The sequence below is a fragment of the Indicator indicator genome, chromosome 14 (assembly GCF_027791375.1).
Source record: "Indicator indicator isolate 239-I01 chromosome 14, UM_Iind_1.1, whole genome shotgun sequence".
Taxonomy (NCBI): Eukaryota; Metazoa; Chordata; class Aves; order Piciformes; family Indicatoridae; genus Indicator; species Indicator indicator.
Window position 1 is genome coordinate 6,021,912 of NC_072023.1, and position 26,090 is coordinate 6,048,001.

A 26,090-nucleotide genomic window follows, 5' to 3' on the forward strand; every position below is an offset into this window, starting at 1 on the left:
CACCCTCATCACAAACTTTGGAAGTAGGTATGCATGAGGAGGTGTAGAATGGACCTCCCTTAACAAGCAGGTCTGTTTCAGTTATTTCACCAGCCATGTCCCTCACAGAGCTGTCATTTCTGCATCCTCATAATCCCTACTCATAGCAATGTAGTTTGACGTTGCTTTGCAGGATGACCAAGATGATCCACAAAGGTTACCCTTCTCACAGTCACACAATGCATCAAATTGCAGACAAGTCCCATTACAGAAAGTAAAATCATAAGCATCCTAGCCAATTACCATACAGAGTCCATCAAAGCACCTCTGCTACCCACCATGCTACTCATCAGGACTTGGAAGAGAACACAGACCTGTATGGGAAACGGAGAAAACTCTTTCACAGGTGTGGTTTTGATATACTAGGACTAGCCAGCAGCATGTCGCAGCAAAGTCAAAAAGCATCCTTTCTTAATCTAGACTCTCTTGAAGATTTATTTGCAGACAGAAGTATGCAGACCTGACATCTTGGACCCACACAAGCACCCACTGCATGCAGCAGATCGAGATGTTATGCAAGATGTCAGCAGTGAGCGACGAGCACAGCCCCTCCCCGGCACACCATGCGTGTGTCCTCAGAATGGAAATCTCTTGCTTCTCCGCCTGTCCTGCCCCCCCAGCCCATCTGCCTTCCCCAGATCTCTAACAGCTTCAGCTTGATGTCCCCTCCCTGCTCCTGGCAAACACAGCCTCTGTCTCCCCAGTACTGCTGTCACAGAATGTATCATCCTGCACTTACAAATTCCCACTGCCACTTCTCCTCCCTTTTCTCCTACAAGCCCAACAGGCCACCACTGCCCCTCAGAAGAAGGGATATGGGACCTCAACAAGGGGGTGCAATGGGGTTAGAGATGGCTTAGATGAGACCCTAACCAAAGGGGGAACTTACATCAAAGAAAGAAGCACCAGGGAAATCGTACACACTAATTTTCTGCAACTCTCTTCCATGCTCCACGTTTTCTGTATGTAGCCAGCTCTTTTTCTTTGTCCCATCCCACCCTATACCCTGCACCTAAATAAGACCTTAGGACAGGGAAGCATCAGTGCAGTGGGTGACAATGGGGGGCTGAAGCTGAGAAAGCTGCAGACTACCAAGACCAAGATAAGATTTTGATAGCTATGGGCTCTGCATGTTTTAGGGTTTTGCTGATGAGAAAGACTTCAGAGGAGCTTGAGAGGCATTCCAGCAGTGGATTTTGTCTGAAGGGGCACATGTGGGTAATTGTGCTGCTTTTCTTGAGCTGGCAAGCAGGAGGAAGTGCTGTGCTCTTTGTCATCAGAAGGCACAAAGTTCTCCCATTATTAAGTATGAAAAGTCAAATATTTTACCAAATTTGCAAAAGAGAAATATTCAAAAAAAATCCATCTGGGGACATCAGAAGAAGATTATTTCTTTATTTTTGCCTGTCATCTACTCAGCTGGCTGGTGAGGGATCTGGAAGAGCTGCACAGCCTCTCTGTAGACCGCCCAACCTGCTTTATTTCCATCCACAGTTGTGACAGGCCTGACACATTCCCAGGGGACTTTTCAATACTGTAGAATGAACATTTTCCAGCAGGAAATTGTTCCACTAGAAAGTCTTCCAGGCAGCTCTACTATACATTTAGGAACATTTTTATATACCAGTATGCTGAGCATATATTCACACTCTGTTCATATTCTATAATCTCCAGATCCTTTAAATGTCTATCCCCAAAGAAAGAAGAAAGTAGAATATTCCCCTCAAAATGTCAATCACATTTAAAGTGACAAACCATCAGCATGAGCTTTTGTAAGAGGAACTCAGAAGTGGAATTAGGAGTTTATGGACTTATCAGTGTTTTGTGTCTCTACAAAAGTAATTAAAACTAATTTCTTCACAGAAAGAGAGATTGCCCATTGGAATGGGATGCCCAGGGAGGTGGTGGAGTCAGTGTCTCTGGAGGTGTTTTGAGACAAGACTGGATGAGGCACTTAGCGCCATGGTCTAGTTGATTAGACAGGGTTGGGTGATCGGTTGGACTTGATGACCTTGGAGGTCTCTTCCAATCTAACTGATTCTGTGATTGTGTGCCTTTAAGTTTTATTATTTCCCTTCATTCCATCCAAATGCTCTGGTTCCTTCCTCAGTTTTGGTTAGCAGCATTTAGTTGCTTTGGGCTCTGATCTCACTGCTGACTGCAGAGCAGTTTCTGCCATTCCTGTGGAGATCCTCGCTGGAGTCCATAAGGAGGAGCTGGAGTCACACCCATTCCATCAGCACACAGATTCCAAGTGTGCCATCCTGGTATGTTTTCTGTCCCTCAGAAGTGTGGGGATATTGCACATGCACACTGGGTTGCAGTCTCAACTTCATCTTTTTTCGAGAGCTCTCCTCATCCCCGTGAGCTCTCTCCTCTGAGACTCCATGGCTGAGAAAATTAAAATTTTGTTTTGTCTCCTTCAAATGCTATGTCTCTGTTTTTCCTAGAGGCAGCTACAACTCTTTCTCTGTGATCTGAAATTGCAGCAATAATTATATTCCCTATTTTGTTCACTGTAGTTGACTGTTTTGGCAGTCATCCTGTAGCAGTAATCCACACACAAAGAACCATCTTGCGTTTTTCAGCCCAATTTAAAGGGAATTGTCTCTCAAGGAAAGCAAGGGGGTTAAAATGTTCCCCTTTGGCAAAAACTTCAAGTAGTTGGATATTACATGCAAGAATTTAACCCACCTGTCTTCTTCATCATTGCATTTTACAAGCACTGATTTAAATTCTTTGTACTTCTAGAGAGGCCTGAGAGTTTCTTCATGTTGCTTTTCCCTTAGTCCTCCCTCAATTCTCTCATCCATTCAGAAAGAACTTCGGTTCCCTCTTTCTGGGTGATGCTCAGAGCACTGAATGCTCTTGTTTTCTTCTCAAGTTTTGTTCTGGGGCTATTTGTTTGTTCTAGACTGGGGAAAGGATGCAGTAGAAATTAAGGCAGGGATGCAGTAAGAGGCAAAAGAATAATTATTCATTCTTGCCATCAGCTCATTCTCTTGGTTTGATTTACACAAGTTTGCTGCAAAATTTTCCTTCTAATTATTTTTACTGAAATACCCAGAAGCCTTTAATAATGGCATTTACATGTATAATGTAGCATTATTCATGTTAAACAAAATCTTTGAAATCCCTTCCATTCTGCAAGCCCTATACCCTTTCAGAATAAATTCTTTTCACAGTAACCTCTCCTAGACACACACCCCCCTACTGCCTTTTTGTTACTTCCAGATACTTCTTCCCTCCCCCCATTCCCCATTCATTTCCAATCTTAATATTTCATAAGTCAAGAAGATAAAAGTTCAGCACAACAATGAAGATGCCGGTGCCAGAAACAGCTAGGGTTAGGGCAGACATAAAATAAGATAACCAAAAATTCAGCTTTTAAATCCTGAACATTTAACTGCTGAATATCTGAATTCCAGACTTGGCTAGCACCTGAAATAATATCATTACAAAAAAGAGAAGTTTCAGGAACTACTAGAAAAAGAAAGTACTGAAAGTTCAGGAAGCAGAATTGGGGTTTTGGAAGCATTGTACCTCCACAACCCAGCACAAATAAGTTTTCCAGCTTGCACCACCAAAATCATCTCATCACCTGAGGAAGCTTCAGATACATCTATTTCAATTACAAGGAATCTTAGGAGCTTTGTTCTGTTCTTTTTAATTGTTGCTTTAATTGGTTTTTCCCTCTCCCAGGCATGCAATGATTCAGGTGTCAGCTGTTTCTACAAGACCTGTGCTTCATCCCCCTCTGTGACCCAGATGGTGCTCTGCTTAGCAAACCAAGCTCACACCAAGCCATGCCCCATGCCTTGCTTTCTGTTAGCAGGGTTGTGCTTCAGCATTCCTGCTCACCTGGGCAGGCAGCATTGGTGCACCACAGACAGGAGCCTGAGAGCAACATCAGGGCACTTCCACAGCAGCAATCCACCACATGGCAGCTTCCTGGAGGTACAGAATCCACTCCTGGGGCAGAGTGCTAAACACCTGCCTGAGCATCATTACAACCCAAAACCTTGTAGTGTGTTTGTTAGGAGGAGGCAGCAAGGGGAGAAAACCCTAACAGATCAATGCCAATACAAACTGAAATGGCAGTAGGTTTAAGAAAGAGTTACAAGGAGGTTTTGTACCATAGGGGCAGTTCTAGAAAGTTTCTGAACCCCAGACATCACTTTTGGGGGCAGCACAGAAATGCTGACAGGACAGAGCTTTGAAGGATCCCTTTGCAATGAGACCATCACCAACACAAATCAGCTATAGCTGACCTCTGGTCCATTGTTCCAGCACTGATTAAGGAAAATGTTTTTCCTAACATCCAAGGAGATACCATGGCCTCTCATTACATTCTCTGGCATTACCAAGAACAGTTTCATTCCATCAGCTTTGAAATTGTCCTTCAAATAGTGATGGGCACCTACATCTCTTACCCACACCTCAAAGGGCAGAGCCAAAAACAGTCCCTTAGGACAGTATATTATACCTGGGTCAAGGCCAGCTGAGTTAAGACACTGTTAGTAATGCCCACAGGCTACAGATCTTGCTTGTTTCCACTGCAGAGTCTCTGTTGAATTCCTTCCCCAATAGGTTGCTAAAGATACACCAAAAAGGTATGAGGATGGATGATACAACTGGCAAAGTCATCCAGAGAATCAACTAAATAAATGACAACCCTTGTGCAGAAAAGTGACAACTAGAGGGGAACATAATATGGACTTCTAAGATCAGGGGCTGGATAGAGAAGGTGAAGAAGTAACAAGGGTTAGCTACTTTTTTCTAGTAAAAGAATGAAGAGATATCAAATGAGAATGCCAAATGGCAAGTTTCCAACAAAGAAGAACTTCTTCACCCCATGAGCAGCTGAGTGGTGAAACTCCTTGTCTCTTGGATGCTAAAAAGGTTCACAGGTTCACAAAAGCCAAGAATTTGAATGTGGGTAAGTGTATGGAAGAAAAACCCATCCAGTGCCACTAAATACAAAGATAATCTGACAAGCTTAGAAAGTCCCAAGCCATAACTCACAGAATGCTTGGGGAATACTGTGAGGAAGTATTGTTACTTGATGTTCTATCAGTTGTTGTTGGATGCAGAACACTGGGCTAAATCAGCTTTAGATCTAAACCAGTTCATACATCGTTATGAGAAGCTCTCTAAATTAACATTTACTGGACAACTCTAAGTCTACTGGGACAGTACAGCAAAGTCTCTACCACCTTGGGGCAAATCAACTTACAAGTCCATCTGCTTCTTTGTTTAAATGCTGCATTATTAAACAGAATCAAGACTTCAGGCTCTCTGGAGAAGTGTGCCTGACCACCCCATCTGTTCAACAGGACATTACTGCCGTCCCATGGCCAGCAAAGGTGCAGAGCACCTGGGATTGAGCCCAGGGACTTCAGCCATGGCACATCACACTACTAACTTCACTTCACAGCCAGCTGCCCCTAGCTCCAGAGCATCTTTTATGAAAAACAGCAATGTCATACCATGGCCAGGATGGAACAGACTCTGAGGCCAATCATCTTCTCAACCAAAAATTTGTACCTTCACCTCCAATCCAGACATTCACATTTTTACCCTCCTGTGATTTTCTGCTCTCTGCTATACATGAAAGTCCCAAAACATATCACACAGTTAAAAATTGTTCTTGGGGTAGTAGCTCATTTGGCCAGGGCAGGAATGAGCAAGTTAATCTCATCACATCACATTTAATTTCTGCTCTGAAGGGTAGAAAACACTGGCCTGCACTGCTGTGCCACATGTCACCTCAAACTGCCACAATGGCACTCCCTTGGGACAGCTCTTGTGTGCTCTCAGCCACCAGGACCTACCCATTACAGGCATGCCTCCATTTCTGCAAGTTTCTAGCTCTGTCTGTGTCAATTCCTTTCTCTTGCTGCTCCCTTGATTCAGAGCCATAGCCCAGGGAAGACAGTTTGGCTGAAGGCATCCTGGTGTCAGACTCATCCCAGATGCCACAGGGGCCCTGGGAGACTGGGAGCAGCCAGAATAAACTGAGGTGGGTCTGACTGACACCAAATCCCAAGCCAGTAAGGGGACATACAGGTGCAGCAGTGGTGAAAAGCCACTTGCCTGCTTCAGCACACTGACATGTGCTCAGCAGATCCAGGGGACAAGGCCCAGCAGCACAATGCCTGGAAGAGACAAATGACTCCTATGGTCTTGCTGCAGGTACCTGCTCCATAGAGAATGGGACTTGTGGAGCCAGGGATCTTCAACAGATGTGTGCACAGCAGCACATTAATGTTCACCCCAAGTTTGTTCCACCAGCTTTAATGCTAAAATACATTTTAAACTAAGCAGGTCTCACCCCAGCACCTAGCTCCAGACAGCCCCAGCAGCACCCAGGTTGATGAGGCAATGGTGTACAGAGCATGCCGGTCACACACTGCCATACCCCCCTGAACTCATCACCACCGCAGCTCTCTCTCCTGCCCCTCCTCACCCTGATTCTTTGTTGGGTTGGTTGAGGAGCAGAAAGTTGCTCCTCACAGAGCCAGAACATGCCAAGCTGGCACAGGCTTCAGAAGAATTAATTCAGACGGGCAAAGTCTGATCCCTTTCAGGGAGCCTGCGAGAGAAGAGGCAGCGCTCAGCACTTCGGACATCAAGGAAGAGTAAGAGAAAAGGAGATGAGAGAAAGCCTCCCATAGAAAAGGCAGCACGAAAAATGTCCTAATTTGGAGAGACAGGCCTCATTGCCATGGCAACCCAGAATCACCCCAGAGCGGCCAGATCTGACTTTGTATGTGGTGTTAAACGATTCAACCATTAAGGGAAAATACTAAGGGGAAAAAATAATAGGGCTGTGGAGGGGAAAGTGTTTGGCAACAAAGAGTTTTCCTCCAGGGGTACTCAGACAACTGAGTTGAACCCTTTGAGTCTTAAGCTGTAATTTTTTTCTCCCTCATCATTAGGTGTGGACATATTTTTGTGCATTTGCTTCATTTCTGGAGAATGGGTTACTCCTTCCTCACACTGAGTCTTCCCTCTCCAACCTGGTGCTCACCAGCAGTGGGGCCAGATCCTGCCTCCTGGGCAACAAAGGGATAAAAGGCATCTGGAGCCCCTGTTTCTTTCTTTAAAGCCTCCTACAAAGTCCCCCCAGAACAAGGCAGAAACAGAGAACACATAGCAATCCACATGGGGAGAGTGCAGGATGCACATCACCAAGGAGGTGGCAACAAGATACAGGGTGACAGTAGCCATCAGCAGCTTCAACCTCTGGCCTGTGGCCTTCAGAAGGCACATATAGGATGTTTGCAAGAGAGCTGAGGGCTGCTAAGCATATCTGGCCATGAGGTGGTGGGAGAGATAAGCTGACTGGAAGTCACACAATGCATATATTGCTGGCTAAGAAAGGAAGATGCATTCTTGCAGTCATTAATTAATCATCTGATCTCACTCTGAGACCTTTCTGGCTGCTTTAGTCCATGGATTACTCTGAACATCATGTCAAACCTCCTCTTCCCACACCCTCATCTCCTCCCACCCTCACTCTTGTGGTACCCTAAGCCTTTCCTTCACACTGCTGCCTCTCATTGAACACACCCATTCAGCAAATCTCTTCATCCTTTTCTTACCCTTGGAGCAGCTCTGCTACCTTTCCTCACCTGCAAGAAGAAGTTCCACCCATTCTGCAGTGGCTGCTCCTCAGACAGTGCTAGCACTTGAAGGTGGACAGGTTGCCCAGGGAGGTGGTTGGGGCCCCATCTCTGGAGATATTCAAGGTGAGGCTTGACAGCGTTCTGGGCAACAGGATCTAGTTGAGGATGCCCCTGCTTACTGCAGAGGGGGTTGGACTAGATGACCTTTGGAGGTCCCTTCCAACCCAGACCATTCTATGATTCTATCATGCAGTACAAAGAATTGTAAGTCCAGGTGAGTAGCAGGAGAGGAATATCAGAATATGACTTTACCCTCTGGAGGTTCCTTCCTTGTAACTGAAGGAACAAATCCCAGAGGATGAATTCCTAGAGGACAATCCTCTACAGATTCCTAATTGCAAAGAGGCAAATTGATTGTCACAACAAGATTCCTGTCACCTTATAAGTAACCTACTTATGTTAGCTCATTTCCCTACCTGATTTGTTCAGCAAATGGCAGCAAAATATTTGGCCAAAAGGATTCCTTGATAGCAGAGTGTGGAGGAGGACACAGGACATGCTTCTGCTCAGGCAGAGTTACAGAGACACAGCCACATGCCTTCCACCTGCTGTTAACCATTCCTGTACAGAACCACTTCTCCCTGGCCATAGAAATCCAAACATGCCAAGCAAGAAGATGTTTTTCCTGGTATTGCAGTCTAGACCAGACCAAGTGAGGAGGGAAAGGAAAAACTAAACTCACTCCTCTACTACCAAACAAAAAAGGCATCAGAGAATGATTTGAGAGATTTGTATATTTTAAAGCAGCAGCAGCACAGCAAGAGCTGCTGGCTGGCTCCTGGCACTCTGGAAGAGCCAAATGCTTCCCCACAGCTTGTATTGTATATTACTGAGCATTACTCCAGGCACACCTCAAGACACAGAGCAACACGTTGCTGGACCAGTACAGTGACCAGTGGACAGAAATGTGAGCCTAAGCACACAGGAGACAAAATACCATTCACAACTTCCATTTCTTATCCCAGTGGTCAGCACCACGGCATGGTTTTGCCAGCTAGTTCTGCCTCTGGGAAGAAAGCTGCCATCCACAGCTTCAGTTTACAACAATTAAGCAGCTGAAACTTCAAATCCACATGTGCACATAAAATCTTCAAGGGGAGCATGGGCAAGGGCAGAGGGATCAGACAGAGAGAACAGCTTGGCACAAGCCCTGGTGAGGATGAGCCCCACAGCCTCATGCCAGGACATGGAGACAGTGAAGGTTAATGGCAGCATGGCTCATTGGGGGAGAATGGACCATGGGCACGTCCCAGTGAGGTCTCCAGCCATTCACTAAATGAAGCTGTTCCACCATCTGCAGGCGAGCACACTTTAGCATTAAACATTCTGCATGAAGGCTTAATTAATGGAGCACAAAGTGACTTATTAAATTGAAATTAAGGAACCCATTGACTAGCAAAAAAATAAAATTAAAAAATAACATCTCTGGTCAGGTAATGACTGTATCAAACATTTGGACACGCCAAAAGTCCAGCAAAACTCACCTGTAGCAGATTCCAAATAAGCAAAAGTTTACCAAGAGCTAATCAGAGCCTATTAAACAGAAGACAGAGAGGTCATATGAGTTTGGAGACTGTTAGACGACCAAAAATAGCAGAAGGAGAAAGCTGTCTGGTTTATCCTCTGTCCAGTTCCTCCCTATCTCCTTACACCTCAACAGTGCTGTCTTCTGCAGGCATGCACATACTCCAAAACTGTGTCAGTCTCATTACAAATTATTTCAGTGTTTATACTGCAACTGCAGTTAGCTCAGGGAGCCAAGGAGGACTCACTGCTCAGAGACATGTCCAGAGTTTGCTGTGCACTTCCCTGCCCACCATTTCTTCTCATTATACTTTCCAGACCTTCCCATCTCTCCCCTTCCCAGGGGTTCAGCCCTTTCAGCACATCCCCTCCCCTAGATCAAGGGATACACACACCCTTATTTTCATCTTCAGGCACTCACTTATTAAAGGTCCTTCAGTGTCACTTAAGGAAGCAAAACCACCACACTTTGCTGTAGACTTCCCACAAGGCTAAGAATAAGGCTGGACAAAAAATCTCAGCTGGCCCAAAGGCAGAAAAAAAGTGGGACAGAAAACAGATGTCTGCTTGTCAGTTATGAAGAAAACCAAGGTGCAATCCACATTTTAAGTGCAAATTTTAAGCCTCTCCATTGAAGATACAGTTACAGGCACATGCCCTCCTCTTCCATAGAGGACACTAATGGAATGATCCAATTACTGCTGCTGTCATCAGGCTAATTTCTTTTCTCAAGAGGTCCAGTTAGGGATAGAAATATTAAAATCTCCAAGCCTTGTGCCATGTTCTCCTTCAGAAGCTGATAGGAGCATGCAACATCCTCATCCCTGGAGATATTCAAGGACAGGATTGACAAGGCCCTGAGCAGCCTGGTCTAGTGGAGGATGTCCCTGCTGAGTGCAGAGGGGTTGGACTAGACGACCTTTGGTGGTCCCTTCCAACCCAAACTGTTCTATGATTCTGTGAAGTGCCTTTGCAAGATTACATCTCGTTTGCTGCTGCCATCCAAGCCACCAGGGTGCCAGGGTGAATCCCAGAGCTCATGGGTGTGCTGAGCACCAGTGGGAGGCACACAGCCAAGCCCTAGAGACAGCATTGCTCCGTTCCACGCCTGTCGGTGTGCGTCGCGGAGCAGGCTGGCGCTGGGCTGAATCCCAGTGAGTCACCGCGGGAGCACGTGGTAGGCAGGGCCAGCAGGCTGCAAGCCTGTGCATGGGTCACTTGTGCAGCAATCACAGCTCCTGAGGGGCACCAACACACGGCTTTGCATCCAGTTTTGGGCTCCCCAGTTCAAGAGGGACAAGGATCTGCTGGAGAGAATCCAACAGAGAGCTACCAGGATGATTAAGGGACTGGAGCATGTGCCCTGTGAGGAGAGGCTGAGAGCCTGGGGCTTTGTAGTCTGGAGAAGACTGAGAGGGGAGTTAATAAATGTTTATAAATATCTGAGGGTTGGGGGTCAAGAGGGAGGGGACAGGCTCTGCTCAGCTGTGCCCTGTGATAGGACAAGGGGCAATGGGTATAAACTGCAGCACAGGAGGTTCCACCTCAACATGAGGAGGAACTTCTTCCCTGTGAGGGTCACAGAGCACTGGAATGGTGTGTGCATTTGTGCATACATGAGCCAGGCTTCCTGGTAACACTTGAACCTGCTGGCCAATTTCCACCTGATTTGACTTAAGGAGAAATAAATCCTTACTGTGCTGTACAAAACACAGCCTGCAACTGCATGTAGTCCCAAAGCCTTTGTCTGGCCCCACAGCAGTGTGTATGATTCACCCACTCACAGTCAAAGGCTCACCAGGCAATCAAATAAATTTCATCCTGACCTGGCAGCAAGCCTGTAGTGGGCAGCCCTTATACACAGAACCCCCAGGGCACCACAGCACATCTCACTTTTGCCCAGCCAGTGTGTGTAAAAGACACAGTGGAAGCTGGGGGAAAAGGAATAGGACCTGCAGAGAATGAGGATTATTGTAGGGACAAGGTGCAGCCAGCTCCTGAAAAAATGAAGCTGCTATGGGCAAACCCACTTGGACTGGGCATCTTCTAGTTGAAGCAGGGCAGTGGGTGGAGAAATAAGATCTTTTAATGCCCCCAGTCCTCACCACTGGGGGAAAAATGAGTTCAGCTCTATGGACCCTCTGGTTACGAAGGGCTGAATTCATATTACAGTCTTAGCATATAGTTCAGTTAAAGAGTCAATTAACCATGAGATGTGAATCTGCTGAAAACAGGATTCATTCATTTGGGAGATGACAAAATTACTTGTTCCATCACCATTCCACTCACTCTGTCTTCTCAACAAGCTGCTCCAATGTCAGGTCATAAAATCCACGTTCAAGTGTGCCAGATTTAGAGAGGGAAGAAAAGCCTCTAGTTTGGATTTGCAAAAGCAGTGAGGGATTCTGGGTGTCTATTCAGAGACACAATATAGAAGGCCCAGCTTTCAGAAGGTGGAGATGCCCAGCACGTTTTAAAATTTGGGCTGCCTTAACCTCTCTCATATTAGATACTGACAAAAAAAAAAAAAAAAGGAAAACAGCACCTGTAATCACTGTTTACACTCAAACCACTTTAGCCTACTTACTCGATTGCCATCGCTTCCTGGGAGGCTGGCAGAGCCCATTCAGATACCAGGTGTCCTGCACCTGACAGCTTGGCAGGCAGTACCGCATGGAAAAGGTGCTCCACTCCACCAGCCCTGATGCCACCTGTTCCCAACGCTCCCACCACCCACCCAGCCCTGCCATGTCGAGGAACAGGCTGAGCCTGGCCCACAGCCCAGGCTGTGAAGGAGCCCAAATGGAGCCAGGCAACTTGGAGACGTGGAAGGCACTTCTGAGAGATGCTCTCTCAATACACCATTATCTGACAATGCACCATTATCCAACAAGAGCCTCTCTCTCCACTTCCTAAGTGACTGTCTCCTTTGTTGAGAATCCATTGACCCTTCCTTTTTATCTACAGTACCTTCAGAAGAGGGCTGACTTCCTTACATTTCCCCTGAGCTCACCAGGTGTTTTGTGGGGGTTTTATTAACTGTCTCTAGTAGATAACTAAAAGATAATGGTAACCATTGGCTCAGTCCATCCCCTGAAGGAAAGCATGTACTCTCTCAACCTCCTTCCATACTGCACTAGCATCAGAAGATTCCCTGCTCACCACTAGCCTTTGTCAACTGGAAGTGATGGAAACACCATAATTCCAGTGGGAGAAGTCTCAGCAAGACTAGGCTATCCCCATTGGAAAGAAAGCTCAGATATTTCAAGAGGGTACTTGCAGCCACTTGCAAGGAAGAATATTTCTGGTGGTGGCAGTTTTACTTCACACTCAGTCCCGCTCAGGGTTCATGAACCCTGTGATTTGCCAGATTTAAATAGAAATCCTCCCAGATCTCTGACCTTTGAGAAAGAAGAGTTGGTTAATGCAGCACACCAAACATTCAAACTTCACCTCAAGTGGTTTTGTGTTGGAGGGTCCCCCCATCAGCTGGGAGCTATGAACCCTCACCTCACACTACACCCTCACAGGCAGCTCTGCTTCAGCTGAGGTTACACCATATGTTGTCCCTGGCCAGGTCTTTGTGGGCCCAGTAGCCTCATCCCTTAGTCCAGGAGGAGTAACCAGCGATGTGCAAGGCTGTCAAAAACCTTTCCCCAAGCTTCACCTCTCCTTAACTGCTTCTGCATAGCATGGTAGAGAAAATGCTAGACTGCATGTTTGGTTGCAGTGAGAGGATCACCAGCTTTTCAAGCTGGTGATGTGGAGAATAGCATTAACTGAGTAATTAAATCATTTCTGTAATTACTCTCACACAGCTATAAATAATGTAAGCCCACACAGTTCTCTCTGGAAGCCACAATAGCAAGAGAAAAGAAGGTGAAGGATGCAAATGGAAAAGGAGAAATAATAATAATAATAATAAAAGCATTTAACACATACAGAACATGGCATTTTGAAAGCACAGTGCAAACAATAATTAAGAAGTGGGTAGAGTGACAGACAGGAGAAGGTGAGAGGAAAGGAAGTAAGGAAAGGATGAAGAGGGGAAGGGAGGCAGGGGTGGAGGAGGATTTGAGACCCAGCAAGGCTCACAGCCTGCTGGACGTGCTGCCCAGCCCCCTAGCAGGGCCATGCCATGTAGCTCTTCATCCCACACCTCTGCACTGCTGCAGCAAGCCACGGGGGTAAGGACACAGCTCTGCCTCCACAAAAAGCAAGCAGCAAGCAAGTGCCCAGGTGGGAGCAAGGATGCACCTGGAGGAGCCATCACAGAGCATCCTCTTGATGGCTTCTGTCTGCCCCTTCCAGCACAGGGGTTTGACAGTGACCATGCTCACCGCAAGCCAGACAGCTGGCAGAGACTGTGAGAGGTCTGCTTCCTCCTCCCAGCTTTTTCCTCTCCCCAACAGGCCTGGGGCCACTGAGCAGGGTGTGCTGGCTAAGGAGGGGCATAGCCAAGTCAGCCTCAGGCACGCTTTGAAAGACCCACTTGTCTTCCCCCAGGGAGAAGCACTGATGACAGTGTCTTGTCCCCCCCACCTGCAGCCATCTGTGACTCCCTTTGTAGCTCAGTGCAGAGCAGGAAGGGAACATTTCTGTCTGACTGGAAGGGGAAGAAGTGCTCCCAGGGAAAGCATTATTGCCTGATCCCACTGCCCTGTGCCCTGCCTCAGCCCAGACCTGCTCCCATCATGAAATTTCCACCTGACAGGTTTTACACTCTCATTTCCCACTCCACATCTCATAGCAGTTCTGCCACACCCCACTCCCCAGCTCTTGCTCCCATGGCAAGGCAAGCAACATCACCTGCACAGGCAGCATCACCTGGGCAAGCACATCTCTTCCTCTTTCCTCTCCTTTCCCATCTCCATCTCCCGTTTCCCACTTTTTTCCAGCCCCCATTCCATTTCCTTGTTTCAGGATCTCTTCCAAATGCTCCCACTATGCACTGGTCCCTCATCACACCCTGCATGCCCCTCCACCTCACCCATGAACCCAGATCCTCTGCTGCACAGCACATTTTTTCTGGCTGGATCCCACCAGGACCCCACAAGACATCTCCAGCCCCAGCACTGCCTGTGCAGCCCCAGGTCCAGGTGCAGTTTCGAAACACAGTCTGCAAGGACAAGTTTTTTTCAAGATAGTTGGCAAACATCTATAAAGTCTCTGCTGCACATACAGAATTTCTCAGGCTTTTAACAAGGCCAAACTTGGTGCAACCTATGCAGTGGTAGAAGAATACATCCCTGGTTAAAAGTCCTCCCCTGCAAAACATTCATTCCAGCCCTGTGCCCTTCCTCTGAGGACTTGTGATGTTCAGGCAGAACCTTTGGAGGAAATCATTCCAGCACGTGCCACGTGGGTAAATCACGTATCTTCCTGTGCCACGATTCCAGAGAAAGCTGTTTTATTTCCCAAATAAATAGCTAAATAAATCAATCAGCTTGAGGCATACACCTGGAATAGGAAATTTTGCTCAAACAGTCGTAGTCTGGCAAAGTTACAGGAAAGCCCCAAGAGGATCTTATAATGAGGAACGCTGGGCAAGCTTACAATAGGCAGTACTATCAGCCCTGCATACAATAAGTTCTCCTCCATGCTGCAGCTATTCAGCCACCTCTAATAGGGGTTACAGCCTCTCCTCCTGGAGTTCAGATTTTCATATGAAGCATTGTATTTACTTCAGCTAGAAAAATCCATTAATTGCTCCCCAGCAATTAGGTAGCCTTTGCCTTGTGTAGAGCTCAAAGCACTTCACAAAAACACTGTTAAGAGTCTTTTTGCAAAGGGCAATTGTTGCAGGCAGAAGTTGAGCAACTATCTTATAGTCATGATTTACAGCAGAGCTGCAGTGAGGACTTGGGTCTATGAAACTTGTTTGATTCCACTGGCACCCTTTAGATCAGTCCTGCTCACTCTGTGTGCCTGCCTTTCTTGATTTTTGTCCTGTCCATCCTCAGACTCTCCTTGTCTTTCATTTCTTCTTCATCCCTTCCTACAATACTTGCATTTATTGTTAATATCAGATACCTCATAGATACACAGCCAGAAGATATTGTCAAGCACAGAGTAAAATTGCCTCAACAGAGAATTTAGGGTTTGGTCTTTTTTTTAGTCACTCTCAGAACTTACTCTCTCCTTTTTCCTTTTTTTCTTTTTTTTTTTTTAATTTTATATTTCCCCCCCTAGATTCAGGAGATGCAGGGGCATCCTCAACTAGATCAGGTTGCCCAGAGCCCTGTCAAGCCTCACCTTAAATATCTCCAGGTCCAGGGCCCCAACAACCTCCTGGGCAATCTGTTCCAGCATTCCACTACCCTTACGGTAAAGAACTTGTTCCTAACATCCAATCCAAACCTACTCTTCTCTAGTTTGAAGCCATTGCCCCTCGTCCTATCACTACAGGCCTTTGTAAAGAGTCTCTCTCCATCCTTCTTGTAGGTCTGCTTCAGGTACTGTAAGGATGCTTTAAGGTCTCCCTGGAGCCTTCTCTTTTTCCAGGCTGAACAACCCCAGCTCCCTCAGCCTGTCTTCATAGGAGAGGTGTTCCAACCCCCTTCTTCATCTTCTTCATCTAATCTCTTTTCTCAGCTTTATCCTGTGGCTCCTACTTTTGTCAGATACACCCAGCACTATTTTCGCTAATCTCAGGCTACCTCTACCCACTGCATGTATAAACCCTGCCCTGAGTCACTGCTCAGCCAACCCACAGCACTCACAGAGAGCTCTTTCACTCTTTCTTCACATACCAGTTCCTCCAGCCCCTTCACAGAGTCACAGGCCACAATTATATGTTTGTCTCTATTCTTTTTCTCCCCAGCCTGTGTGTACGTGCAATTCCCTTAACTTCCTTCATAATCCATCCCCTCCAAACTTGGTTAATGAGGCAAATAAAAGTCAAAGTGAATAAGAGCCTCCCTGGAAAGGATTGTTTCTCTCTGTCCCGCGGTTACTGGGGACTGACACACGGATCTGAAGCAGCAGCAGCAGCAGCAGCAGCAGCAGCGGGCAATTTCACACTCAGTGTTTTCAATTTCATTTCCAGGCCAGTCTAGGGTAGGGACAAATTTGAGTGTAATTAATTTAGATTTTGTGAGACAAGTAACTGCTTGGGGTTGTAATAAAGGGCTGCCTGCTCCAGAATGAAGAAACTAATCTCCTTGTCCGGCTGGGGATGGCACAAATTGATTTAATACTTTTGTGTTGTGCTTTTCATTTTGAAGAAAGGGGTTATAATAATGATTATAAATAACTTTGGGTCAAATTCCATCAAGCTCCCAGATTTTCTCTAGATAAGTGCTTGCAGATTTGGACAGCTACTTAAATATCATCAGTGTGAAAATCAAGGTTAGAAATGTAATAGGAAATAACTTGTTCATGAAAGCCCCATTACTTGCCAGGTTCAAGCTGGGTGGAAATCAACCTTTTCCTCACCAATGTTTCAATACTTCTATTTCCAGGTAGACAATGGCAACACAGGATTTAAATATTAATAGGAAAGAGGAGAATTCAGCTTCTTTTTCTCTCAGGTAGTCAGCAGTGGTTGCATTCAGAGCTAGGCAAGGAAAGGTCTTCTGTCACTCAAAAAAACACATCACTATAACAACAGAAGAAAACTAATGCTCAGTACTCCTGGAAGAAGAATTCTATGACCCAAAATAAAGCAGCTTATAAATAGCAACAAAAAGCTGATGTAAGGGAATCAGACTTCATGTTTGCCTGGTGTTTGTCATCTGGGACAGGTTCTGCCAAAGGAAGGCATCCATGCCTCTGTGTAGCCATCCTCTCCTTCAGCATCCTACCCCTGCTCCAGCACTGCCACTGCAAGTGGCACTTTGGTAGGTTGTGAGCCTCACCAGGGCCTCTCTGGGTTTTATCCTCCTCAGCATTTTAACACTCAAGTTCAGATGGTACCTTCAAGGTTTAAAGTGCCCAAGGCTCTGCTTTTCCCATAGCTTTAGTGAAGATACAAAGTACATCCAGTAGAAATTATTAGGGGGCAAAAAGTGATGGGGATATTTCAGAAGAAGCTATATTTCCATAAGATTTTTTTAGGGGGATTTCTTCTTGCTTTTTCTTAAGTGGAAAAAAAAGAAAAAAACAACTACAACAACATCACCCCTCCAGATTTCTGTCTTGTGACTCTAGAAAACAATACTCAAAAAAAAAAAAAAAAAAAAAGTTAAGGCCTTGAAATGGAGTTCCCTCTAAGCAAATGGGAGACAAAATAGAGAAAAACTTTTAAAATAAATAAATAAAAATGGCTATTGTTAAAATATGTATAATAAAAGAAGCAATTAATTTCTTTGAAAAATCTTCTTTTTTCCCCACTGAAATAATATTGACAAGAGCACTTGAGCTCTTGTTTAGAAAATGAGAGTTAACATTGAAGGATTAATGGCCCTGGGGAGAGGTTAAAGCTCTTAAAAGTTCATTTCCAGGTTCCCTAATATCTGAGGGATTTTAAGCACTGTAATTTATTTGTGAAGTAGTCAAAATTGCTCTAGCGAAATTCACAGATGTTAATTAAGCTCCACACAAATACACTACCTATGTTCCCCTTTCTTTATATGGAGAAAAAAATGGAATTTGGTGTGAATGGATCAGTCACAGATGTAAACTTCAATTACAGATCCACCTGGCGTGTTAGTACATATGTATACCCAAGGGAAAACCATCATTGCCATACAATACTGGCTTTTATTCTCTAGATCTCTGTGACCTACCTTTCTTATTCCCTCCCCAACTTTTGCAGCAGATTTGTAGTTTGAGGACACATGATATTTAGTTCATTACTTGTCAGCTACACAGAGCTTTCATTTGGCAGCAAAAGGAAACTGAGTACTAAAAAGCAAAAGAAGTGTATTCATCATGTCCTTGATAAAATTATTAAGAGCTTGCAGGGAAACTGCTTATTTTGATTCGACCTGATTTTTTAAAATCAAACTCATCTTTGCTAATCAGTAGATTAATCTAACATTTAAACCATTACTATCATCAAATGCAGCTTCAGAGAAATGAAGATGCTCTGTGAAATTATATGAACGGCACATAATTTTGCTTTGGAGGGAAAAAAGGGATAGAAATCTTCTACCAACATTGAACCAATACCTCTTCCAATGTTTGCAGAACAGAATTTGTCTTTTTCTTTCCCTCCTTCTAAGCAGCATTTTGTTTGGAATTTATTTCACTTCAGTTCGTATAATCCATTCAAAGAGAAACTGCTTTTTTTTTGTTTGTTTGTGTGTGTTTGTTTCATTTTGTTGTTTTGTGTTTGTTTGTGGTTTGGTTTGGTTTTGGTTTGGTTGTTGTTGTGTTGGGTTTTTTTAACTGAACTTCCTTCTCACAAGGGCTCTAAAAATTATTTCAGCTGTCATCCCTAATGGAAATTAAACCAATTTACATCCAAAAAATGAGGTTTGCATTCCCCATGCATCTCTCTTATTTAACCTTTGGAAACCTGAGAGTAAAAGTGCTTTGCTTTTAATTACAGATGTTCTGCTTTTAGCAGCACTGTCCCAGTGTCTTTGACTTTGTCCTGGTTTTAGTGTGTATCTAGGTGCTCAACTTATTCATCTACTTTTGGCTTCCCTGTACCTGCAGCATCCCCTCACCTCAGTCTGACCAGCAGCTAGTTTTCTTCCCTGATGCTTTACACTTACTGTCCAAGTTTGGACTTGCTCCCCAACAAAATACCAACAAATATTGCTGCAGCAGCATGGCCCAGGCATGAAGCAATCACAGCAACCTTCAGCATTGAAAGAGAGAGGCACAACATGTCTTGGAAACCTCGACAGAAAACAAAACAAAAGGGGACAGGGATTTATGAAGTAGGGATGGAAAGGTGAAGGAGAAATTGCAGCAGGAATGGGGTAAAAAAAGCAAGGTAGTGGAGAGAGTAGCAGAAAAGTCAGCCCTATGATGTGTGAGAAAGGGAAAGAGAATCTGACCTAGAACAGGTCACAGTGTTTAGATCTCAGGTTAATTTCATGTAGATTTTATACTGATTTTATTGCAGGCACAGCCCAATTTAACAGATCGTTCTTTCTTACAATTTTATTTCCAACAGTTTGGATACCCTGTGTGAGCAAGCCCTGGAGAAAATAGCAAGGGGCACAGAGATAGAAGAGAATGCTTTTCAGCTGGGAAAACATAATCATCCTTCTTTTCCAATATATTTTTCCTGCCTGTGCTCCATTGTGTTACTATAAAGCTGCACTGGACAAGAAGCATTGGCAAAATGATGTGACCGTGGAGAAACAGCAAGGGGCAGTTCCACCAAAATTATAGTCACCAGCTCCAGTATAAGAGAACCCAAGGTATTTTCTGCTCTCACCTTTTCCTTTTTCATTCTCACCAACTAGGTTGGTTTTTTTTTTCTGTTATTTTAAAAAGTAAAATAGTCTATCATCACAAAACAGACCAGTCAGCCAAATGATGTGGTCATTTTTTAGGCAAGAAGCTAAATCTTTCCAAGCACAGTAAGTGTCCTAAATCTGGACAACAATTTTTTCTTAAGGCACCTATAAATGTGCATTATTATTGTTATTTCCTTTTTCTGCTGCTTTAACTCCTACTTCCGCACAGAAGTGGGTTTAGGTAATATTGAAAATATAATGAAGGAAAGCCCAGTCCAGATTTCCAGTCTCAGGTCTGCAAACACAAGATATAGGTTCACGTGCTTAACTGAACTGAAGTTTGATTTGTAGCCTTGAAGGTTTCCTCCCACCGTCAGTCTCCTGACACAGAGCATCCTCATTCATCAGCTATTTCCAGAATGTGATAGGATTTAATTTCTGATTTCAAAACAACTGGGGAGAAAGGAGAAATTATTTTAAACACTAGAATGGGAGCAGATATGCTGACCGGTCACAAGTGCTTTGCAGTCCTCTGGACAATACTGCTTAAAATCAGGCAACACAAAGCTATAAAAAGAAATGTCATTGCAGCAGCTTTGGGCAAACTGAAGAGACCAACTTCAGGCAAACTGAAGAGACCAGAGAACTTCCACAAGCAAAGTTCTTGGATCACAAGATTTCAGCATTAGCCCATTTCCTCCCTCTCCATCTCATCTATTCCAGATTAAACACAGATCATCAGTGATCTGTGTTATTCCCTTTTTCATCAAAGGTCTAGGTGAGATGATGATATCATCCTAGTCCATTTTCAAGGTCTTAGCACAAAAACAAGGACTAAGTGCTTCCTTGTAGGGCTGAAACAGTGTGAACACTCTTCTCCCCTGCCCCACAGCTGCAAGGCTTGTTCCTCTGAGAGAAGCTAATGCAGGGACCATTAGACACCCCCACTCCCCCTGCCCCCCTCAGCCACCACTCCTAGGCCACCAAACCCTGAAAAAACGACTGCTGTTTGGTGCCACTGCTGGCACATCCATCAGAGGCCAAAGGAAGTGAAGGAGCTATGACAAGGCTCTCCCTTGGCAAAGTGGCCTCTCCAGAGCTCGGCTGGGGCACGTCATGTCTGTGCTTCACCATTTTCCTGGAACTAAACTCAGATCACAGTGTGCACACAGATCATCTGGTCATTTTCTCCTGATGCCAAATTAGGCAGTGATTAAGTGCAGCACTTTGCAACAGCTGAACAGGTGTGCTTTGGGACATGAACACCGAGGAAAGAAACAGCAAAAACATATGCAAATTCTAATACACTTATTTTTCAGAGGGAAAAGGCATAATACAGGGGAAATCGAGAAAATACAATCATTATCTACAAATTCTAATCAAATGCATTATTAAAGAGTATGAGTTTGAAGAAAACAATCAGGAAATCCAGATGTTACACTTTCAGCAAGATACCTCCACCTGCTGTTTATACCTAGGGCAGGTTTCATTGCATTTACCTGGAGACACCACAAGCAAGTCAGGGTGTAGCCATCTTCAGTAGTCAGTGAGGGGACACAGGACTGTCCCACAAGCATTTCATTGCACCTTGATACAGGTGAGGTGAATTGTCCTCAGGAGTTACCTCCTTCCCTACTGATTGTACTGATGCCTAGACCTCTACCTGGCAGGCAGCAAACTTCCAAATGAATGTGAACTGAGATGAATCAGCCTGTGGTGCACATTATACAACATTTCTGTCTATACAAACAGGGGAAAAAATTATTCAGGCTTGTTATAATTTATTTTTTTTTTAAATCTTATTTTTCCTGCCCTTTTGGTGTCTCAATTTACCACCTTCACAGTATATTACAAAGCCTTTTTTACACATGGACCTAAATTTCCTCCTAGACACACTTATTAAATCCTCATTGAAGGTGAAACAGAATTTCACATGCTACTCTGGGGAAAGTGGTTTAACTGAGGAGGTTGTTTTGTTTTTTTTTTTTTGCTTTCACATTCAGAGAAGAAAGGGCTTGTCAGACACACCAAGGCATCAGTGTTTTGCAGCATTCTTTAGGTTGCATTGGTGCTACTGATCACAAATGCACAGGGAGCATAACAAAGCTGTAAGTGCAGGTCTGAACCTGTGAAATGTTGAGCCAGTTCAATCTTAGCTGACTGCTATGGGTGTTGAGGGGGTGCTGGAAGAAGCAATCCATGCCTGCAGGATCAAGCCCCAGCTACACAACTCATCAGCAAAGAACATGACAAGAAGGACATCAAACTGTTGGAGCAGGTCCAGAGGAGAGCCACAAGGATGATCAGAGAGTCGGAGCACCTCCCCTATGGGGACAGGCTGGGAGAGTTGGGGCTGTTCAGCCTGGGGAAAAGAAGGCTCTTGGGAGACCTTAGAGCAGCCTTTCATTACTTGAAGAGGGCCTACAACAAAGCTGGGGAGAGACTTTTACAAGGGCTTGTAGTGATAGGATGAGAGGGAATGGATTGAAGCTGGAGGAGGGTAGATTTAGATTGGATGTTAGAAAGAAATTCTTCAGAGAGACAGAATGGTGAGACACTGAAACAGGCTGCCCAGGGAGGTTGTGGATGCCACTTCCCTGGAAGTGTGCCAGGCTGGGCAAGGCCTGGAACAACCTGATCTAGTGGAAAGTGTCCCTGCCCATGGCAGGGGTTTGGAACTAGATGTTCTTTAAGGTCACTTCCAACCCAAACTATTCTATGATTCTATGACTAAAAGTCACTAAAAGCAGAGCCTCTCTCAAGGCCCTCTGTGGAATATAGATTAAGGATTTACCAGTCTGACTTTGTATTTTTAGTAGAATATCAATGTCTTGGCTCTCTAATATACTTTAGTTCAATTCATCAAACGAATATTATCTGTTAAAGATTATGCACCTGTGAATCAGAAGCTGTAGAGGTCAGCCATTTCAGTTTATCTTTAAAAGAAATCTTGGCCTTCCCTAAAATTCCAGATCTTTGTACATAACCTGTTTCTCCTGTCTCCAAAACTGGAGAGAAGAAAAAAAAAAAGAGGATTATGATAAAACAGAGGTCTTCATTCATAAGGCTTCCACCTTTGAGCTCCCCATGGGCTGCCTGCCTGCCAGAACGCTCTTCAGAAGTGAGCCAGTGGGATACACAGGGCAGTCAGAGGAGATGCTGCCTTCCCAAGGAGAGACTAGAGACAGGTAGAAAGAAAAGTCTTTGCAAAGTTCAGCAGGCCAAATTTCTCTTTGAATTACAGCAGGACAAAGCTGATCTAATCCTGCCACAGGCAATGAGGCTATGCTGGGTTTACACTGCAGGAATCTGAAATCAGAATTTGGCCTGCCACGTTCAAAGTCACAAGGACTTTTTCCCAGTGCTTAGGAGGTCTGGCATCAGTAACACTTCAGCTTGTTCAAAGAGGATGTAAAATGCCACCATAAGTGCTAAATGCATCGCTCAAGTAAAGCTTCAGGCCTCTTTTGCACAGACATCGATAACCAAGCAGCGAGATGCAGCGCTGTTGCCTGACTGTCCTCCAAGGCAGAAAAGCTTTACTGGGGGTAGAATGGGGCAGGATGACTTTACCACATGTGCAACTATTCAAGGAGAAAGAAAAAAAAAGGTCTGTGGTTATTTCACAGTCTCACAGTATATCAGAGGTTGGAAGGGACCTCAAGAGATCATCAGGTCCAACCCCCCTGCCAGAGCAGGATCACTTAGGGTAGTCTGCACAGGAATGCATCCAGGTGGGTTTGGAAAGTCTCCAGAGAAGGAGACTCCACAACCCCCCTGGGCAGCCTGTTCCAGTGCTTTGTCACCCTCACTGGAAAGAAGTTTCTCCTCATGTTGGGGTGAAATCTTCTATGTTCTAATTTGAACCAATTGTCCACTGTGAACCACCCAAAAGTGCCTGGCCCCCTCCTCCTGACACCCACCCCTCAGATATTTATAGACATTGATGAGATCCCCTCTCAGTCTTCTCAAGACTAAATAGCCCCAGGGCTCTCAGTCTCTCTTCAGAGGGGAGATGCTTAAGTCCCTTAATCAGCCTCGTGGCTCTCAGTTGGATTCTCTCCAGCAGGTCTCTGTCTCTCTTTTATTCAATGACTACTTTATTTCAGAGACTGATAGAAGAAAACAATTTTTTGCAACTGAACCATTGGTCAAAGACTGAGAAAATAATTTGTGGTTAATTTATTCCCATCTACTCACCTATGATAATCTGCACTGGATTTTTTATTTACAAGGTAAACAAAAGAGGAAGTGCCTGAATTTCTCAGCCCACTAGATCTCTTTCCAAGGAAAGCCTGCCCCCTTCATCCAATTAGACCAAATTCTGACCAATTAAATATCTCAGATTCAGCTAAGAGTGATCTGCAAAAGAAAAAGGTTATCATCTCATGTTCCTCTTTACTTCTTCGTGAAGCACAAAATGTGATCAAGAGGATCTTCTCAACAAAGGTCTTGGCCCTGACTCTGTGTGGCACCAAGCCTGCAGGGAAAAGGACAGCCAGCTTCTTTTGGGTATCCCACTGGCCCACAGCTGCACGGAGGCCACTGTGGTGTGAGTTGCTGAGTCCCCTGTTCCTCCCAGGAGGATGGCTTGTATCCGGTCCCTGTGAAAGCTCCCCTAAGGTGAGAGTTACCAGCTGGCCAAAGATGCTTCTCCTTCTGCATTGTGCCCTATGCAAAACCAATAGTAGGAAGGCTTGTTTGGGTAGTAGTTCCCCAGAAGACTGGCTGGGGCCTGGGAAAATAGTGGAATGTCAGTGATATGAAGGAATAAATTAGTGCAGAGAAAAAAAAGAAAGATTTAGCTGCGCTGGTTTGGACTGGTTAGTTGCTATAGCTAACACCTATTTAACTTCAGGAGCTAATGAACACTTCTGAGAGAGGATGGCTTTATTAAAGATTCAATTATTTTCCAATTAAGATGTAAGAGCTGCATTAAATGTCCCTGAAAATACCACAATGTCCTCCCAGCTGCATGCAGGGAAAAAAAAAAAAAAAACAAAAAAAAACACCCCAGGATAGCATCCTTGGCTCTTCTATGGTAAAACACAGGCAAAACTAAAACCTTTCAACAAAACAACCCTCAATTGTCAGAGACTCTTTACCCTTCCCAAGGAAAAAGAAAAGAGATGATTTTTTGACAGCTCTCTTCTCCTGCTCCTTTCCTTCCTCAGTTCTTCTCTGCTGCAGATAGCTCCATATGACTAATAGGCTCTTCTCAGCAGTGCTACACACATTTATCTCTTTAAATCTCTCTTTGAATCTGAGACTGTCTAATCCCCCAACCCTTTGGCCCCATGAGACTATACAGAATAAGATCACAAAATAAGATATTTCTTTCTGGTTTAAGTTTCAATCTGCAGGTCTGTGATAGAAAGAAGCTCAAATTTACCTTATCTGCCATGATCATAGAGGAGCCTCCATGGATGCCCAGGATGGGAGTGAGGGTCTGGGCAGAAATGAAGTCCAGGATCTGGGCAATGGCTTCCTGGTCTGTGTCATCAGCGAATACTACCCCTTGAATCTTCCGGTCTGACATGAGGTCACAGATGCGAGTGATGATGCTCTTGGGATCTGTCTCATTCATGGCCACCAGTTCCACCCGAGGCACCACTGAAAGGTGGTGGAAGTCATCTTTCTCGTGGGCATCTTTGATGGCCACTTCGTCTGAGGTCCCCACCAGGATAACCGCGATGCCAATGCTCGGGTGGCTTTTCTGGGCATGGGCCCCGCTCCCTGTTGCTGCGAGGACTGCCAGCACCAGCCAAAACCTTGTACAGGAGCACTCCCCCCTCGGCCTCATCTTCAGCTCTTACACTCCCTGAAGGAGGAAAGAAAAGTAAGAAAAAGCGAAAGTGATTAACTGACAATCAATCATGCACTGAGCCTTCAAGGCAGGTCCATTGATCTTCCTCAGCCACCAGCCCTCCTCCCACCAATCCTTTTTGCCTAGCCCTGTGGCTACATTTAGGAATACACACTCTGATAAAGTTAAGGGAGGGGGTCAGCCCAGCCCCGCCCCTGCTGCAGAGTTTGGAGTCACTTCATACAACAGCTGGCAGCAGAAGATGAGATCATGTCATCTCTCAGGCCCAATGTCACTCTAAGACCCAAGTCAAAAGTGATAGAGAATTGTCCTTTGACAGCCAACTGGCTGTCTTTGTGAAACTAATTGCTTATGTCAAGCCCAGGTCTAAGTGCTTGCTCTCAACACAAAGGAATTAGTGGTGCTTGTGATCACTTTGGCCTTCTGCTGGAGGTACAGGCAGTGAGGATGGCTGAAGGGATCAGGCAAAGAAGGACTCCCTTCTCCTTTCTCAGCACAGCCCAAACAGAATAAAGTGAGGACAAATGGGCAAGGTCATTGGATGAATACATACATGCACAGGTATGCACGTGTCCATTGCACACCTTTCTGCCACCAGGACACATACACAGCTCCAGCCTGCAGTACAGTGAGCCCAATGCCTTTCAT

General features: G+C 45.0%; 1 protein-coding gene across 1 annotated transcript in view; it reads right to left on the reverse strand.

The window, feature by feature from the left end:
* The window catches only part of GRIN2B (glutamate ionotropic receptor NMDA type subunit 2B), a 173,253-nt gene extending 147,835 nt beyond the window's left edge, over positions 1–25,418 (reverse strand). Inside the window, exon 1 of the mRNA XM_054386527.1 lies at positions 25,008–25,418. Within this exon, the coding sequence (XP_054242502.1) occupies positions 25,008–25,418 (411 nt within the window). The remainder of the gene's footprint in view (positions 1–25,007) is intronic.
* Between the last annotated feature and the right edge of the window lie 672 nt (positions 25,419–26,090).